Source organism: Hippoglossus hippoglossus, chromosome 3 (genome assembly GCF_009819705.1).
Source record: "Hippoglossus hippoglossus isolate fHipHip1 chromosome 3, fHipHip1.pri, whole genome shotgun sequence".
NCBI lineage: Eukaryota > Metazoa > Chordata > Actinopteri > Pleuronectiformes > Pleuronectidae > Hippoglossus > Hippoglossus hippoglossus.
In genome coordinates, this window is record NC_047153.1 from 589,963 (window position 1) to 608,678 (window position 18,716).

General features: G+C 46.3%; 3 protein-coding genes across 6 annotated transcripts in view; all 3 read left to right on the forward strand.

Annotated features, from left to right (window-relative positions):
• Positions 1 to 407: 407 nt before the first annotated feature.
• kmt5b (lysine methyltransferase 5B) lies at positions 408 to 9,476 on the forward strand. Of its 3 annotated transcripts, none has more exons than XM_034615441.1 (10): positions 408 to 759; positions 3,229 to 3,484; positions 3,565 to 3,712; positions 3,861 to 4,026; positions 4,110 to 4,219; positions 4,580 to 4,746; positions 4,862 to 4,881; positions 4,990 to 5,126; positions 5,210 to 5,409; positions 5,687 to 9,476. In XM_034615441.1, the coding sequence occupies exons 2-10, from the start codon at positions 3,316 to 3,318 to the stop codon at positions 7,177 to 7,179; spliced, it is 2,610 nt and encodes an 869-aa protein (XP_034471332.1). In that variant the 5' UTR covers positions 408 to 759; positions 3,229 to 3,315; the 3' UTR covers positions 7,180 to 9,476. The 3 variants fall into 3 exon arrangements, with proteins under 3 accessions (XP_034471332.1, XP_034471340.1, XP_034471345.1); XM_034615449.1 differs by lacking the exon at positions 408 to 759 and adding an exon at positions 786 to 1,260; XM_034615454.1 differs by lacking the exon at positions 408 to 759 and adding an exon at positions 2,793 to 2,817.
• A 3,245-nt stretch (positions 9,477 to 12,721) lies between these two features.
• On the forward strand, positions 12,722 to 15,843 carry ccnb2 (cyclin B2). Its single transcript, XM_034569155.1, has 8 exons — positions 12,722 to 12,879; positions 13,009 to 13,122; positions 13,775 to 14,062; positions 14,131 to 14,289; positions 14,364 to 14,600; positions 14,803 to 14,943; positions 15,028 to 15,138; positions 15,211 to 15,843. Exons 1-8 carry the CDS (start codon positions 12,853 to 12,855, stop codon positions 15,316 to 15,318), a joined length of 1,185 nt encoding a protein of 394 aa, XP_034425046.1. The 5' UTR covers positions 12,722 to 12,852; the 3' UTR covers positions 15,319 to 15,843.
• Positions 15,844 to 17,091: 1,248 nt separating this feature from the next.
• LOC117752411 (CD82 antigen-like) overlaps positions 17,092 to 18,716 on the forward strand; it is a 16,814-nt gene continuing 15,189 nt past the window's right edge. The window contains exon 1 of one of the 2 annotated variants that reach the window (XM_034569670.1): positions 17,092 to 17,214. The gene's annotated coding sequence lies outside the window, so the exon portion shown is untranslated. Of the gene's footprint in view, positions 17,219 to 18,716 lie in introns of both variants that reach the window. The other variant, XM_034569679.1, reaches the window with a different exon arrangement.

Below are 18,716 nucleotides of genomic sequence, written 5' to 3' on the forward strand. Positions count from 1 at the left end.
CCGATCTGGTTCTAATGAGGTTCTACCTTGTTGTAATGAGGTTCTACCTTGTTCTAATGAGGTCCGATCTGGTTCTAATGAGGTTCTACCTTGTTTTAACGAGGTCCGATCTGGTTCTAATGAGGTTCTACCTTGTTTTAATGAGGTCCGATCTGGTTCTAATGCGGTTTAATGAGATTGTATCTGGTTCTAATGAGGTTTAATGAGATTGTATCTGGTTCTAATGCGGTTTAATGAGATTGTATCTGGTTCTAATGAGGTTTAATGAGGTTCTACCTTGTTCTACCTTGTTCTACTGAGGTTCTCCACAGGGTCAGGGCCACAGGCAGAATCACCATCAGTATCCCTCCGCTGGATCCGTAGGAAGCGTAAAGAGGTTTGTTTATGCAGAACTACTTTTGTGTACATCCGACTGTCACAGCCACAAACTCGATAACGATCTCCGACATGGTGTCACTAGCGGTGTGAACACGTGTTCTGTACCGTTGTGGTTCTCCGTGTCGGACTGGGTCGTGGGTTCTGTCTCTTGTCCTCGTGTTTCCGTCCACACGCCTGAGAGCGGCTGCGTGTTGGTGGGATCTATTTTCTTCAGGATGGCGGTGCTGCGCCTTTCTCTCCCTCTCCCCTGTGCTGCGCCGCCATCTTGAATTTTAATGTTAATTTCTAAATAATGTGTTTGCTGTGATATTTTCGTTCAGGCTGTGGAACCAGGACTGGTTCTGAAGTGCCGCAGTGGGTCGTGTTGTACAGAACCACAGTGTGAGTACCGTGTGTGTTCGGTTGTGTCGCTGTGGTGGATTTGGGACATTTAACGTAAGAACGCGTGAAAACGCTGTGAGGTTCCTCCACTGTTCTCCTGATTAACAACAGAACCTCCCCGGGTCCATCAGCTGCTGTTCTGTTAGAACCCATCTGCATCGGTACCGACACTAACATCAACTTTTAATTCCCTTTAGTTAGCCTGCTAAGCTAGCGAATAGCTTCCACATCACACAACCAGAGCTAGCGCTGCTAGCTGCGGGGCTCCGCTGGTCTGCAGGGAGGCAGCAGCTAGCATCATTCTGCGGGACGTGCGTGCAGCGAGCTGTTACACTGGGGATACTTGATCCACACTCGTCTTTATATCGTTAAAGTGATCAATGCTAACTGTGTGGAGTATAAGGGGCTGATATGGTGCTTTTAGACTGTGCTAGCTGATGCTAAGCTAGCAACCTGCGGAAGTTAAGTTTGAAGCCAGCTCCAGGAGCAGTGTGAGACCAGGTTTGTATCCTGAACAGATGATGGACAATAACACGATCTGTATTTGCTTTATTTGAATGTCTACGCGCAGAAATAAAAGCGTCGGAGCCTCGTGAGCCGTAGAGCTGATGTGTTATTATTGTGACGGTAAGGATGTGTCGCTGTGAACCAGCGGCTCCATCGTTGTGATCTCGTGTCTTTGTAGTGAACGTGTGAGCTCCTGGTGTTTCTGTAACTTCCTCGTGTGAAGCATCGTGGACCAGGAACCGGCGGAGGAAGCGAATCTCCGCGGCCGAGCATCTCCGCGGTGTCTCCGCTGGCTGTTAGCATCGTGCTAACGCAGCGGTCGGGTGGGGGAACGGCAGTTGTTAGCAAACAATGCGAGCTGCGGTGAGAACTCGGACCATCTCGGCCTCATCTGGCGCTGTGGCCTCCGGGTCTCCACCGCCGCTCCTCGGCCCGGTGTGTGGGGTCGAGGCTAACGTTAGCTTCCTGCTAATAACCCACAGGTTTAATGCATCGATTGCTAATGAAACGTTGTTGTTGCGACGCAGGCACGGTTTGGAGTCAGGTCGCTGGTGTGTCCGCGGGTCCAGCGTGCGGAGTTTGTCCTGCAGGTGAACACAAGGACGTGTGAATTTAGGACATGGACACTGTGACACTTTATTCGTGTGTGTGGAGAAAACACCGACGTTACTGTTGCACTTGACAGTCCGCCAGTGCAGTACTCGGGGTTACCACTGAGCGGCGCTGCAGGATTGTCCCTCCCCGCTGGGAGAAGTGGTTTTCTGTGCAGCAGCTGGTAGATCAGCTGGTACTGGCACCATGAGATGCACTGTGTGTGAGTGATCGTTCCTGGTTTCACTTTGTGTAGCTGCTGGTTTCTCCTGCTGGACAGAGTTGAATGAAGTGTTGCTCACGTGCTGTTGAGGCTGTGAAGGAGTGAATCCTGACCATCTCTCACTACTTGTATCCCCAGATGCACTTTAAGGTAAAGTGTGAACACGGCAAGTTGTTGAGGTTGTTTGGTATCGTTTGGATTTTTCTGGTGTGAAATCGGTACTTTCAAACGTTTCCGGTGCTGAAAGGTTCTAAGAACTTCCACAGAACAACGGTCGACCTTAAGATCAGCTTCTTAATGTTAAGGGGAACTTTAACATATAAATTGTTAACAGATCAAAGTATATACAAATTCAAATAATGCAAATGTTTGAACCAATTAAGTAACAACCTCACACAATAACTTACTACAATAATTTATCACTAAATAAGAGTTTCAGTGCTTAATACAGTGACATGCTCCAGCTCCAAACCATCAACTGTCCCCCCCCCCACCCAGAGATACCCACACTGCCGATGTGTTTGTCATGGGGTCGCACATCTCTCTGCTCTCACATGTATCCGTGTGGCGCCACGTGCTTCATTAAGTTTGTCGTGTTCCTTCACACAGAACTGTGTTTAAACATTTGCCCCCAACCCGGTGTCAGAATCCTTGAAATACAGCCACACTTCCCACCATTTCACTTTAGGCATTTTGTTGTCATGTAGACTTGAGTTTGCAGTAGCTACTAGCTAAATGTAGGCTAATGTCGCGTGCTGCCAGAGCCATGTAGAGTGTGTGTTACCACCACAGTTAAGTGTAATGTTAACTCGACACAAGCAGGGATGTTATGTCGCCTGTAAGTACAGAAACTATTTCAGTAAAGAGCTCAGGCTCTGAAATGAGGCACCGGAATCTGCGCTGTAATTCGGTCCAGCCGTGAAGGAACTAGTGCCTGATTTCAGCATCCAAGCTAATTCCCACCTCAGTGAGAAAAGTTACTTTCTCATCCTCAGTTAGGAGTAAATATTTGTTTCCCTCAGTCTGAGCTGGCAACACATCCACCGGCCTGTTTCCATCCCTTTTAGATTTGTATATCTTAAGTCTGAGATAATAAAATGTCTTGACTGTGCATGTAGTGACATTTGTTGCTTCTGCTTTGCTCCCAGGTTTCAAACTTTAGACCACAGTCTTCCCCACTCGAGTGTTTCTTAAACTCAGAGACTAAATGCAACTGGACCAGGGGGCTTGCGGGCATGAAGTGGTTGGGCGAATCCAAGAACATGGTATTGAATGGCAGACGACACGGAAACAAGTTGACCAGCGAGCAACCTGTGAGCCAGAGCCAGACTCGCTCTCAGCATTCACAGCGGACATCCCTGCGCCACAACAAAACGCACCCCAGAAGCCGAAGATGTAGCCGCAGTGAGTTTGGACGATGTGTTGACAAATGTCTAGATTCTTTAGCATTTACGTGTTCCTAACCCTGTGTTTGCTGTTCACAGGGTTTAATGCAGCCAGTCTGGAGGCAGAGAGGCGCTATGTGCCCTCCTCAGGAATGACTGCCAAGGAGCTGTGTGAGAACGATGATATGACCACGGGCCTCATCCTGGATCCATATCTGGGCTTTCAGACTCATAAAATGAGCACCAGGTCAGCAGATTCATCACAGGGGAATTAATGGTGGCGCAGTCTCTTCAGTCAAATGAAAGCGCTTTCATTAACATGCACATGTCTTCTCTTTAGATTCAGGTGCATTTTATTTCATATTAGTGTTTTTGACATTACTGCGTCTCCACAGATTTCGACCGATTAAGGGAAGACAAGAGGAGCTGAAAGAGATCATCGAGCGTTTCAAGAAACATGACAACTTGGAGAAGGCTTTCAGAGCTCTGACAACGGGGGACTGGTCCCGAAATCTGTTTGTCCACAAGACGAAAGCCGGAGAAAAGCTCTTCAAACAACATGTAAACATATTATCGTATGTCTGCTCTGTTTTCTACCAGCACCACAGTCAACACTCAGATCACTAATGTTGTGTTTGTCACAGGTGTTTGTGTATCTGCGGATGTTTGCCACAGACAGCGGCTTTGAGATTCTCCCTTGTAATCGTTATTCATCAGAGCAAAATGGAGCTAAAATTGTGGCAACAAAGGAATGGTGAGTTCATTCTGCTGTGTTGCACAAATATCTATGACTGCAACTTTTTCATAATTTATTAGCCCGTTAAATATCGCCCATGGGGGCATCAGCAGATTACCTGTGTCCAATCAGCAGCTTTGAATAACAGTTATTAAAACAGCAACCCCAACCCCTTGGAGGACCTGGATTCAATTTTGGTTGAAACATAACTGAAACAATCTATTGATCAATGAATGTCTATTAATCTTCCTTTTGTTGACAAATCAGTAAAGTGACTTATTGTTTGAACTTCACAGACATGAACTCAGTCCGTATCTTACACAGATCTTAAAGTGTGAAAGAGTAATTGAGCCTCCTGCTGTAATCTGTACTCTACAGGAAGAGAAATGATAAGATCGAGTACCTGGTGGGATGCATTGCTGAGCTGTCGGAGAGTGAGGAGAACATGCTGCTCCGACACGGGGAGAACGACTTCAGCGTCATGTATTCAACCCGTAAGAACTGTGCACAGCTCTGGTTGGGCCCAGCTGCCTTCATCAATCACGGTATTCATCTTTGATATCTCTGATGATTGAGCATCGTTAGTGCCGCAGCTACAAATTGAGATGAATCAGCAGAAGCGAGGCACTAATTTGTCTTTTCTCCCTTTTTCTCCTGAAGATTGTCGACCAAACTGCAAGGTAGCTTCCTAGTTTAAGTGTCTCTGAAGAAACTAATAAACTACTGCTCAGCTGCTGTTGAACATGGAAGTAAACTAACAAATCAATATGCATTTCTTGTTCCTTTAGTTTGTATCGACAGGACGAGACACGGCCTGTGTGAAGGTTTTGAGGGACATTGAACCGGGAGAGGAAATCTCTTGTTACTACGGCGATGGTTTTTTTGGGGAAAACAATGAATTTTGTGAATGCTATACATGTGAACGGTGGGTGTAACAACAGATGCACTATAGAAGGTAGAATCTCTTGAAGCTGTGATGAAGTTTTATTTCATGTTGTTGTTGAGCAGACGGGGTACCGGTGCTTTCAAATCCAAAGCTGGACTGCCAGTGGAAGTGCCGGTGATCAACAGCAAGTACGGGCTGCGGGAGACGGACAAGCGTCTGAACAGACTGAAGAAGCTGGGGGAAGGAAACCGGAGCTCGGACAGTCACTCTGTCGGCTCCCACACCGATGGAGATTCTCAGGAAATGCCAAAAACACATCAATGTAAGTCACGTCATGCTGCTGCCGTAGTTCAGGGTTCTGAAGAAACCTATGTAACGAGCACAATGGTGAAGGCAGCCATGTTATTTATTCACATATATTATAGCTGAACAATAGATTTAATACTGTACAGACATGAATAATCTTAGTTTCTTACAGTCATTTTGGGCAAATTTGTCAGAAAATAAATTTTTGTACAGCAAACCCAGCCAACATGAATAGGTAAGTTTCAGATATTGTTAATAATACATCATATTCAACATATTTCTCTTTTCGACAGCTGCCAGAAAAAGAACATCCTCATCTGGCCTGAAGTACAAAAACAGGACTCAAACCAGACAGACTTTGTCCAGAGCCCTAACTACCTCATGTTCCAAACAAGGTCGTGTAATCAATAACAGGGTACCAAAGAGACTAAAATCCCAATCCAAGCCTTCACTAGGTAAAGTCCAGTTGCGGTGTCGTCGTCGGAGTGCAGAGCCCAAAGTGTTGGCCAAAGGAGAGACTTGCCAGCTGGGTCTCAGGGACTCGAAGGTGTCGCTGTGTAAAGGTGTCACCGTCAAAAAGGAGAAGGATGGACAGGAGCTGGGGCAGCAGACACTAGGCCCGCGGGGCTGCCTCACCCGTCATGCTGCCAAGGAAAATGGAAACCTACAAGTTGTGCAAAGCAGCGAGGGCAGCCAGTGTTCGACATACAGGACTCGCAGGTCCACAAGGACCCTTGTGAAAGCCCAGGAAACGGCAGCTGGCGTTAAGCTGGAGCCCAGTGCCATGGACGGCTTGAGCCCAGTCCCTGGTGGAGTGGTCATTAAAACAGAGCCAGCTGACATGGAGGAGTATCTCCACCATGGAGTGGGACTGGAGCAGCCGGCATTAGATCCTGGCTACTCCAGAAGAGGCTCCTGCAGCAGGCGGAAACGAGTGTCACGGGTCAGGACCGAGCGGACGATTAAATGCGAGAACCCGTACGGTGAGCCCTTCATGCCGGTGGCTGCTGGCCACACCGCTAATTACTCAGACTGTGGCAACGTGCTGCTGAGCATCGCAGAGCGACACAGGGACTACAACGGGGTGGCCAATGGCAGCAAATCCCTCCGCAGGGAAAAGAGTAAGAGTGGCTGTCGGTCACAGGACAAGGGGAAGAAGAAACGTCAGATCACGCGTTACGATGCACAGCTGATCCTGGAGAACAACACAGGCATCCCCAAACTGACACTCCGCCGGCGGAGGGACAGCAGCAGTAGCAAAACCAATGATCCCAACGATTCCATCGGCTCCTCCAACCTTTCAGCCTCTACGGTCAACTCCGCCTCTTCCAGCAAAATCAGCATTAAGTTCAGCAAAGAGCACGATAAGGACAAAGGCAACTCGTACATCGCCAAACTGAATAACGGCTTTGCCCCTGTGGTGCACAGTAACTCCACCAAGCTGAAGATCCAGCTGAAGAGAGAGGACGATGCACGGAGGATATCCCAGTCACGGGCTGAGCAGATGTCCTATAACGGGGACATGGGTCAGAGTCTGGAGGCCAGGAATGGCGGACATCGGACCCAAAACGTTCTGGCCGAACCTTCATCTGAAGAGGACGACGACGACGACGATGAGGAAGGGGAGGATGACGACGACGACGACTACTTTGACAATGAGTTCGACGACGATTTCATTCCACTTCCTCCAGCGAAGCGGCTGCGACTCATTGTGGGTAAAGACTCCATAGACATCGATATCTCCTCCAGGAGGAGAGAGGATCAGTCTCTGAGGCTCAATGCATAAGCTGTGGAGTTCATCGCTTCCACCTTTCCCTGTAAATAAAGACAACTCGCTAATCAACTGTTGTGTTGATGTAAAAGAAGTACAGTAATTTAAAAACTAAAATTGCTGAAAAATTGAGAATCTGAATGAACGTTACTGGAGGGCGTTGTTAACCTAAAGCAAATCTCTGTTCTTCACTTAACTTGTTTTCATCAGTTCGTGTAATTTTAGCTCTGATCAAGACAAATTAAATCGATCAAGCTGAAGTGCAAAAATTTATCTTTGTTGTTTCTGAACAATTCGGCCTGTTTGAAAAGTGAAAAACAAGGATTTGTTTTAAGTAGAACTTTTCCTTCAAGTGAATGCACTTGTTATATTCATAATGGACATGGATATTGTATAAAATGTACAGTATGGTGACTATCCCCTCTGTCTCATAGGCAGGTTTTTATTGAAGTTTAGATTTTTGTCTCATAGTTTGTAACTTGTGTGGCGAACCACGCTGAACGTGCGGTGTGGTGCGCTCGGTCCAGAGGCATTAAAAGATCCGGCTGTTCACTTGTGTCCGGGTGCCATGTTTCCATTATCCTTAAAGAACCACTTGAGTGTCAGTGAATCATTAATAATCAGCATTATTTATTGTTTAAGTTAATCATGTGTAGAAGTCAATCATCTAAAACATTATTCATATAAACGTCACAGTAAAAGTTTTTATTTTGATAGGTTTGATATTGATTCACCAGGAAAACAAGCATCTTCACAGTGAACCGTGAGCAGAGGGAATCTGCATGTATCTACAGTGTGTGTTACGTTTGTGTGTCATTCATCAGATGAAAGAATTGATGGTGTTGCACAATTATTTTCCTCTATCGACACCCAGCAGCTCATCCAGAGGCTGCTAATAAATCTGCTACGCTGCAGAATTCAAATAAAACGAAGCACACGAGGTTTATAATCACAGATGTAGGGAAATGAAATGGACCTGAGTTTTTGCGGTATAATGGTAACATGGCACACATGGTAGTTCAACACCTTTGTACAAGTGAGAACATGGTTATCCACATGTAAGGCTACCTATATGCTTTTCTAAAAAGTCTCTAAAAGTAATGTACAGAAAGACTGGCTCATGTCCCTCAGCTAAACCATGACAGTTCCTCTCAAGTCACGTCTTACTATTTTTTACCTAAATCTAGATGTTATCCAGAGCTGCAACTTGTTAATTGTCTTTTTTATTTCAAGGAAATATGTAAAATTCTCTGGTTTCAGTTTCTCAAATGTGAATTTGTTTTTGTTTTCTGTTTGATTTAAATCTTCCGTGGTTATAAATGATTTTGTTCATCGGTCAAATGGAAACATTTGACGACGCCATCACACATTAATGAATCAATAATCCAAACTGATTTGTAGTTGCAGCTCTGACGTTAACAGGCGTCCATGTACATCCGAGTTTTGAGGAGGAAAGTCATGTTGTCTGAAAATGTTTCTTTTAGGAATAGAGTCATATTTTCTTCTTTTCTCTGTGGTGCTACTTTTTTATTTCCATGCAATGTTTGAGTTTCTCTCCTGTTTACCTGTTGGTAGGACGAGGCAGCATTAACTTTAAAAGGCCAGAGTAGAAAAACATCAGTCTTATCACTTTTATCTGATCTCTGTTGTTTTTGTCACAGGAGCACGTATATTTTCAGTTTCCAAAATGTCAGAATAACTGTATCCAACAGCATTCGGTGCCTTAAAGATCTTTTTGACACATTTAGACCAAATTTGTGACACAACCAATCAATGAGGAATGAAAATGTTGAAGCCATCTGCTCTCCCTGAAATACTGACACGACTCAGCAGCTTCAGTCCTTCTGTATATTATTTTGTGTTTGTTGTGTGGAAGTCGACACATCAAGGGATCAACAGTGGTTTTGAATGTTAACCCACTTTTCTTGTGTTAACACGTACTGTTCATATCACCAGCAGCTAATCACAGTTCTGACCCTGGCTCAGTCTGCCCCCCCCTTCGTCGGACGTCTCCATCCTACACTGTAAACTGTTCCAGGTATAACGTCTGTGTGGTCTTTGTCCAATAGACAGCTGTCGAGATTTCAAATTGATTAAAAAAAGGCAAAAAAAGAAAAAAAAAGAAAAGGCAAAACAAATGTGAATAGTTTGCGGACATTTTAGCGTGTTGCGTGGGTAGTGGGAAACGTGTAAAAAGAATTAAAGTGGGCAGTGCATATATTGTCCAATATGTAAATCATGTGAACACATCTTGTACTTATTTAACAGTTTTGAATACTTGAAAACTATATAAAGTTTCTTTGTGACTCTTGTGTTCTGAGCCTGTTTCGACATTTGCTGGATGTTGTCTGAAAACTGTCCAAATCCATACATAATGAGAATTTACCATATTTATATAAACATGATAATTAGAGTTAATTGTTTGAGCAACGAAACAAAACCTACATTTATGCACACAGGAAGGGAAATGTACAATTTTTACATTTTACTTGAGACTAAACTTCAAAAATAGAATTAAAATGTTATTTTCTGGGATTTATGATTCTTTTTTCTCAACGTCTCAGATTCTTCTCAGCTCTAACTAGTTTCTCTCAGAAAGTTGAATGTATTCATTATTTGAGGCGTCCAAATTAAGTACGATTCATTTGGTCTTTTCTTCCTGCTTAGAACCAGTGAGTAGTCTGGATTTATATCTTTCTATTCTTCAGTCATTCTTAAAACCAGCTATGCTATTTCTATACTAAAATATATCCGACTATTTGTCTCCTAGTTCTGTCAGACAGTTCTGTGGTTCATGTTCTCTGGCTGGGGGGGCGCGTCTGCCTCTGGGAGTTTGAGGGTTCAGTATCTTATCTGTTTCTAGGACTGAGCTCTTCTGGACACAGGCTCCAGATGTTGTACCTGATCTGCTGGAGCTTCTGTGTCAGCCTCTAATGCTCTTACTAGGGATCACATTGTAGTTCACCTTCCACATCTGTTCTTTCACTTCTTGGTACTTCTCCATCTTCTCATGCTCCTTTTCCCTGATGTTAGCGTCCGCTGGGATTTACACATCTGTCACTGCTGCCATCTTCTGTTCTTTGTCCAGCACCTGTGTTGGCTAGCAGCTGTTTGTCCTGATGTTCCCGTTCACTGTCCCAGCCACTTGGTCCTGTCTCTCAGTGAACCCAGCCACTTGGTCCTGTCTCTCAGTGAACGCTGTCCCAGTCACTTGGTCCTGTCTCTCAGTGAACGCTGTCCCAGCCACTTGGTCCTGTCTCTCAGTGAACGCTGTCCCAGCCACTTGGTCCTGTCTCTCAGTGAACGCTGTCCCAGCCACTTGGTCCTGTCTCTCAGTAAACGCTGTCCCAGCCACTTGGTCCTGTCTCTCAGTGAACGCTGTCCCAGCCACTTGGTCCTGTCTCTCAGTGAACGCTGTCCCAGCCACTTGGTCCTGTCTCTCAGGAACGCTGTCCCAGCCACTTGGTCCTGTCTCTCAGTGAACGCTGTCCCAGCCACTTGGTCCTGTCTCTCAGTGAACGCTGTCCCAGCCACTTGGTCCTGTCTCTCAGTGAACCCAGTCACTTGATCCTGTCTCTCAGTGAACGCTGTCCCAGCCACTTGGTCCTGTCTCTCAGTGAACGCTGTCCCAGCCACTTGGTCCTGTCTCTCAGTGAACGCTGTCCCAGTCACTTGGTCCTGTCTCTCAGTGAACCCAGTCACTTGGTCCTGTCTCTCAGTGAACGCTGTCCCAGTCACTTGGTCCTGTCTCTCAGTGAACGCTGTCCCAGTCACTTGGTCCTGTCTCTCAGTGAACGCTGTCCCAGCCACTTGGTCCTGTCTCTCAGTGAACGCTGTCCCAGTCACTTGGTCCTGTCTCTCAGTGAACGCTGTCCCAGTCACTTGGTCCTGTCTCTCAGTGAACGCTGTCCCAGTCACTTGGTCCTGTCTCTCAGTGAACGCTGTCCCAGCCACTTGGTCCTGTCTCTCAGTGAACCCAGTCACTTGGTCCTGTCTCTCAGTGAACGCTGTCCCAGCCACTTGGTCCTGTCTCTCAGTGAACCCAGTCACTTGGTCCTGTCTCTCAGTGAACGCTGTCCCAGCCACTTGGTCCTGTCTCTCAGTGAACGCTGTCCCAGCCACTTGGTCCTGTCTCTCAGTGAACGCTGTCCCAGCCACTTGGTCCTGTCTCTCAGTGAACCCAGTCACTTGGTCCTGTCTCTCAGTGAACGCTGTCCCAGTCACTTGGTCCTGTCTCTCAGTGAACGCTGTCCCAGCCACTTGGTCCTGTCTCTCAGTGAACGCTGTCCCAGTCACTTGGTCCTGTCTCTCAGTGAACGCTGTCCCAGCCACTTGGTCCTGTCTCTCAGTGAACCCAGTCACTTGGTCCTGTCTCTCAGTGAACGCTGTCCCAGCCACTTGGTCCTGTCTCTCAGTGAACGCTGTCCCAGCCACTTGGTCCTGTCTCTCAGTGAACGCTGTCCCAGTCACTTGGTCCTGTCTCTCAGTGAACGCTGTCCCAGCCACTTGGTCCTGTCTCTCAGTGAACCCAGTCACTTGGTCCTGTCTCTCAGTGAACGCTGTCCCAGCCACTTGGTCCTGTCTCTCAGTGAACCCAGCCACTTGGTCCTGTCTCTCAGTGAACGCTGTCACTTGGTCCTGTCTCTCAGTGAACGCTGTCCCAGCCACTTGGTCCTGTCTCTCAGTGAACGCTGTCCCAGTCACTTGGTCCTGTCTCTCAGTGAACGCTGTCCCAGCCACTTGGTCCTGTCTCTCAGTGAACGCTGTCCCAGCCACTTGGTCCTGTCTCTCAGCAGCATCTGGGTCTGCTGTGGTCGAGCCGGACCTCTGTGGGTCTGGTGCTTAGGGCCGGTTCTTCTGCAGGTTGTAGGATCTATTGATACCAACCCTACCAGCAGATCCAGAGAACCTGTTTGTGTTTAACTGAAAGCTTCTTGATGAACCGGCCATAGACGACATTTACCAGAGAACAATAATCTTCTCAAACCGGAGCTGATCTTATATTTAATCAGGTGGACACAAACAATAGATGATAAAATAAGTTTGATTCGGATTGTCTGATCATTTCAGTTGTTTGAAATGGGTTCAGATTCTGAAAGACGTGGATTTAATATTTCTCTTTGTGACATAAATCTTTGTAAACTCAAAATAGTTCCGTTTTACAGTTTTGGTTGGATGGAACAAGTTTTCAGTAGAGTCGGAAACTGGAGATATTTTATATTATTTTCGGACGTATAGAAAAAAGAATCAGGAAAACAATCATTTGATTAATTGATGATGGAAATAAATAAAATAAAATAAAAAAGCATGAATAGAAATGAATATAACGAAAGACAAATAAAAGTTTTGAAGAAGTACATGAATGAATTGATTCTGAAGAATAATTAGGTTCATTTCAATCAAGGAAAAACGTTTTGGAATAAAAATGAAAATATTAAAAAATAATAAACTTTTGCTTGAATATGCTCCTCACATTAATAAATAATTCAAAATAAACCTAACTGTCACCTGACACTGTCGTCCAATCAGCAGCGAGCGACCGAGAGCCTCGTCCAATCAGCTTCGACGGGGCGCTATTTGAAAGCAGCCCGGTTGTTTACCTGCACGGTGTCTCGTGTCGGTGAATCTGGTCGGTTGTTGTCGTTGAATCTGAGCCAATCCCCTTGTGTCGGTCCTCTCGTCAGTAGCATGTCGTCAGTGGAGCTCCGAGCTGCGGTGAGTGTTTCTCCGGTTCGGCTCTGCACCGGAAGTTTCCCGGTAGAACCGACTCGTCTGTTTCCACCGGTTGTAACGATTCTCCCGTTTGTGTTTCCTCCCGGTTCTGCTGCCGCTGCCTCTGAGCAGCTGCCCGCCGCGGACAACCCGCTGAAGATGGGTAAACCCGCCGCCGCGGGGCCCCGGAGGAGAGGGGCCCTCGGAGAGATCACCAACTTCCCCGGAGACAACGTCACCACGAAGGTGAGGAGACGGAGGGAGAGCCGGACACTGTCCCTGAGACAGTGTCCCTGAGACAGTGTCCCTGAGACACTCCGGACACTGTCCCTGAGACACTCCGGACATTTATCTGTTTATAAACAGTCAGACTGTGAAGCTCACAGGCTAATGCTAGCTGGGCTAACACGAAAAGCCTGCTAGCATAGCCCTGCTAGCCACAAGCAGCTAGCTCCCTGAGGCTGCCCCTGTAACACCGACACCCTGCTGGTTTCAGTGGGAAACTCCCAACACGCAGAACATGAAACCACCACGTGCTGAGTTCAGACATTAAACATGTGATCTACACACGTGTTCGTCAGTGAACTCACTCAACGTTAGCTTCTCTGCAAATGTTTGCTAACAGGAGCTAACCGTCCTGCACACGGCCCTGTGGCCACTAGGGGGCCCCCCAGAGTAAGGAAATCCAACTTGACTTTTTTTTTAACGTAACAAATGTGATCATACAAACGCATCGTTATTGTAAGGCTGTGAAGTGACCAGCTTGTGTGGCTCCGACTCCTGAAACGTGCAGCTGCTGATCAGAGGACGTGCACAGAACAAACGTGTCAGAAACAAGCGTCACACAAACGTTTAAACTTGTTTATTTGCATAAGTGACGTTTTCCTTGTTTCCTCAGAGGATGGGAGCAGCCAAAGCATCGGCCAAACCCTCTTGTGCCGTAAAGGCCAGACCTGCCGTGGTCCGGCCGGTTCCTCCGGTGGTTCAGGTCCAAGCGCCTGCGCATCCGGTCCCCTCGGTTCCAGAGGAGCCGGCTGACGTGTCCATGAAGGAGGAGCAGGAGCTGTGCCGAGCCTTCTCCGAGCAGCTGCTCTCTGTGCAGGACGTGGACGAGCAGGACGCCGATCAGCCGCAGCTCTGCTCACAATACGTCAAAGATATCTACACATATCTGCACGTCCTGGAGGTGAGTTCTGCTCGGCCCCGCTCGCTGCTTTGTCTTTCTGTGTTGTGCATTAACACTTGTCTCCACAGGTGGAGCAGGCTGTTCACGCTAACTACATGCAGGGCTATGAGATCACGGAACGCATGCGTGCTCTTCTCATCGACTGGCTGGTCCAGGTTCACTCCAGGTTCCAGCTGCTGCAGGAGACTCTGTATCTCACTGTCGCCGTCCTGGATCGTTTCCTGCAGGTACGACCCGTGGAGATCTGCTTCCTCCTGAGTTTTCTGATCCGAGGATTGAACGTTTTCTTGCTGTGCTGCAGGTCCAGCCCGTCTCTCGCAGGAAGCTGCAGCTTGTTGGCGTGACCTCCATGCTGGTGGCCTGTAAATATGAGGAGATGTTTGCTCCTGAGGTCGGAGACTTTGCCTACATCACAGACAACGCTTTTACCAAGGCTCAGATTCTGGAGATGGAGCAGCTGGTTCTGAGGCGCCTCAACTTCCAGCTGGGACGTCCTCTTCCTCTGCACTTCCTCAGACGGGCTTCGAAGGTGGCGCAGGTGAGTAACGTCACACAGAAGGGTTCGATATAAAGTCTCTTTGAGATTGTATTTACAGAACCATGTGAAAAGATGTGCTCACGAATGATTGCATGTTCTGCTGCTCAGTTAATAACTGATCTGTTTCTACATGGAGAGTTTGAACTGAGTGTAGAAGCATGGCGACAGGTCGAGACGTTGTTGTTCTTGGTGTTTGTCTCAGTCGGACGTGGAGGGACACACTCTGGCCAAGTATCTGATGGAGCTGACCCTCCTCGACTACGACATGGTGCACTACCGTCCCTCTGAGGTGGCTGCTGCCGCCCTGTGTCTCTCTCAGCTGCTGCTCGAGGGGCTGACGTGGGTGAGTCTTCCACCGGCTGATTCACCATTTGTCTCTTTGCCGTTGACTCCAAACGGTGTAACTCTTCTTCTCTCTTCACGTCAGTCTCCTGCCCAGCAGCACTACTCCACTTACGACGAGGCCCACCTGAAGCCCGTCATGCAGCACATCGCCAAAAATGTAGTGACCGTAAACGAAGGAAAAACTAAGTTCCAGGTGAGTCGGCTGAGCAACGGTTTGGATTCTGTGTAAAAGACGATGTCTGACATGAACATTGTTTCTCTGCAGGCCGTGAAGACCAAGTTCTCCAGCAGCAAGCTGATGAAGATCAGCCTCATTCCTCAGCTCAAGTCATCGACCATCAAGAACATGGCGGCTTCTCTGCTCGACCCCTGAGGACAGCGTGCACTTTATTTTAGTTTGATTGTTATAGATTTTAATAAAATGTTTTTATCTTTTTTTTTTTTTTAACAGCATCGTTTGTTCAGAGTTTTTGCTGCGAAGCTTCTGCGACGGTTGGTTTTGTTGCAGAATTTGTTTTTTTGTTCAATGTGTGAAGTCTTTTGAGGTCCTGAGATCAAACCTGACTTCAGGAAACTGACACTAACGATCTGGAGGCTCTTTCCTGATGACGTATTTCCCCTGAAACATTTGCTTGGTACGGTTTTTCTCCACCGGATGTTTGGTGGCCTGACTCGTTCTTCACTCAACAGGCAGACTGTCTTTATTGATCCAGGATGACTTTGGACTGAGCAGAGATCTGGAGCTTTGTACCCACTGTTCATGTTTCTACCTCAGCGAGTCAAGAAAAGACCTTTTCTGACCGGGACCCTGATCTGGCCAAAAACCAGAAGATGTGTCTTTTTCAATTTGTGCAATATTGTTCTCTTGTTGGAATAAATCTTAATTTAAGTAATTGAATAACGAGTTTTGTTTTTGTGGTGAACCCTGAAAAGTAAAAAACTTAATTATGTATATATATATTTTTTTTAACCTGGTTCAGCTTTGGAGTTAAGTGCTGTCAGACCTTTAACTATTTGCTGAATTTCCTATTTAAGGATTTAATATTAAACAGTATTACAGGTGTTGAATACTACACATTTAAAGCAATAAAATACAGTAATGTCAACAATTTATCTCAAGTGTTTTGGCATCAATGTATAAATGAAGGACTTTATTTGATTGACGTGTGAATCAGTTTAATGTAAGTTGGTCATTTTAATAACTTTATAATTAATATAGCTGCATTAATTGATCTAACAGTTCATCAGATTGTATTTTCTATCTACAAAGTAATTCCACCGAACAAATGTAGGAAAGTAAGTTATTTCCCACCAAAATGTACTAATTGAGAAATGAGCATAAGATGTAAATACTCAAACTTGAGTACCTGAAAACTCTCAGTACTTGAGTAAATGTACTTGTAAGTGATGCTGTTTGTAGAAAAATGAATCAGGCCACAGTGATGTAAACCTGTGAGGTCACACACACACACACACACACACAGTGTGTGTCCATAATCCTGGGATCTGAGACTCTTCGGCCTCTCGCTCTGTTTGACCTCTGACCTTTGCATCATCACTGAGACAATCAGACATTTAGCAGAGACGACGCGTCTGCGTTCAACACGTTCATGACACTCGAGGCTGCAGAGTGTGTGTGGAGGAGTATTGTCCTCAGACTGACCTCACTGCCCCCCCCACACACAGCTCACTGCCCCCCCCCCCCCCCCCCCACACACACAGCTCACTGACACAACAGAACTGTTACATCTGAACCTCAGGCTCCAAACATGTCGTGATTTCTGTTTTCTAAAACCCTTTCACATGAAGAACCCTGGTTATTAAACATAATAGTAACAACATGGAGTAGTTTGAACTGGAACGTTCCTCTGAGCTCATCCATCCTCCAACAGAGAAAATCTCAAATTCAGAAAACATTTAATATCAGAATTATTATTTTTAAATTTCTTATTTATTTATCTCTAACATTTGAAGGATGTGACTAATATTTATACTTCCACTACTATGACTACTACAAGTAATAATAATACAACTAACAGGTTTATTTGTACTTTCAATGAAAACTACAGAAGAATAAAACTTTGAATTCCAGAATAAAAACAAAGAAAAAAACCAATCTGATTGAAGAAGAGGGAGGAGTCAGACCGGGAGGAGGAGCCACCCCCCCCCCCCCCCCTCTCTCTCTCTCTCTCTCACACACACGCACAGACACGCACTCAGCTGCAGCTGCTCCGCAACTCTTCACCGCAACTTCAGCGCATAAAAACACGTAAGTAACGAACCGCTGCGTTAAAAGTATAAAACTGTCGTGTTTACCGCAAGGGCTGCGTGACTCCTGAACACGAGGTGCGTGTGTGTGTGCGCGTGCGTGTGAGCGTGCGTGTGAGTGTGAGTGAGTGTGAGTGAGTGTTTGATTGACAGACAGCGAGTTGAGTGGGAACAGAAAGTGAAGGTGATCAGTTCAGTTCCCGCTGCTTCAGCCTTTTCACATCATCAATACATTTCACATGAAAGTGTTGAAGTGAATCTGATCAGTTCACAGAGCGACCAAACCATCATCACACTGGAAACCATCATGAGCCAATATCCATAACTATCAGCATTATGATTATTTCTGTAGAGTCTGAAGAGCCTGAGGGAAGGTTGTGGTTTTAAGTGTGAGATAGAAGAACCAGTGCTCGGTGATGGTTTATCAACGTGTAGAACTTAGTACACGTTGGTATCGAACTCCTGTATTGTTTTGTGGGTTCTCAGGTTCCTGCTCTCTGTCCACACAGGACGTTAGAAGTCTAAACCTCCAGCTGAGGATCGAACTGTTGTTCTGCTGCTGCGTGTTGATCTGTGAGCTGCAGGGAGCTGAGCTCTCTGAGCCACCGTACATGTTCCAGCTCTGTGTTACAGATGGAAATGTGGGTCAGAGCTTTTCTCTCTTTTTGGTTCATGCTGATATTGATGCCCAGTCGATGTTACAGCGTCCCCCCCCCCCTCGCCGTCCTTCCACGGTTTCCTCAACATGTGAGGCCGTAAATCAGGCGCCGGCTTCATGACCCTGATTACCTTTCCATGCTGCAGGAGCAGGGTGGACGCTGCTGCTGGTCTTCAGGCTCATCGCCGTGGACCGGTTTGTCTGCATTCTGAGAGTCTGAGTGTAGAAGTTAGTCAGAGCGTCTCAGTGATGAGGCACGAGTCCAGAACCTGTTCACCCTGTTGAGGGGAAAAGCCCTGAAGGTAATTATGGGTTTAAGGTTTGAGCAGCTCGTGTTTCTGCTGCACAACAAACTGTTTCTGTCACAATCCTCAACTCTTCATGAGCTGAGACAAAACTCCAACTCAAAGTGAAACACGAGTCTGAGCTGTAAATTCTATACATTCAGAGGATTTCTCTTTGTAAGACGCTGCGTTTTCTTTAGAGACGACGACGAGTTTCAAGTTTAGATTCAAGCAGCAGCAGGAAGTCGTTGGAAAGGATAATTCCCAGTGCTTTCTGGGATGTGTAGTTCCTTCACTCACTTTCTGGTCACGGTTCATCTCGTCTCGTCGACCTGGTTCCAGGACTTTCTTAAACGTCGTTGTAGAAAATGAACGAGAGCCGTTGTAAAAGTAAACATTCACTGTTCTGCTCTTTTGCTGCAAGTCACTCAAACATCTAATTGTTCATTCAGAAAAACAAATCAATATCTACAGGATGAACTAAACCCGGAGAGTTTCCGTTGTGTCACAGTTGAAGTTGTGTTACTGTTCGGCTGAGTGCGTTTTCTCTGGACTCTCACC

Coding starts and splice junctions, on each gene's coding strand:
- kmt5b (XM_034615441.1), top strand. CDS start 3,316: ATGAAGTGGTTGGGCGAATCCAAGAACATGGTATTGAATGGCAGACGA. Junction 3,713..3,860: donor ACTCATAAAATGAGCACCAG/GTCAGCAGATTC, acceptor GCGTCTCCACAG/ATTTCGACCGATTAAGGGAA. Junction 5,127..5,209: donor GAATGCTATACATGTGAACG/GTGGGTGTAACA, acceptor GTTGTTGAGCAG/ACGGGGTACCGGTGCTTTCA.
- ccnb2 (XM_034569155.1), top strand. CDS start 12,853: ATGTCGTCAGTGGAGCTCCGAGCTGCG. Junction 14,601..14,802: donor GGGCTTCGAAGGTGGCGCAG/GTGAGTAACGTC, acceptor TGTTTGTCTCAG/TCGGACGTGGAGGGACACAC. Junction 14,944..15,027: donor TGCTCGAGGGGCTGACGTGG/GTGAGTCTTCCA, acceptor TCTTCACGTCAG/TCTCCTGCCCAGCAGCACTA.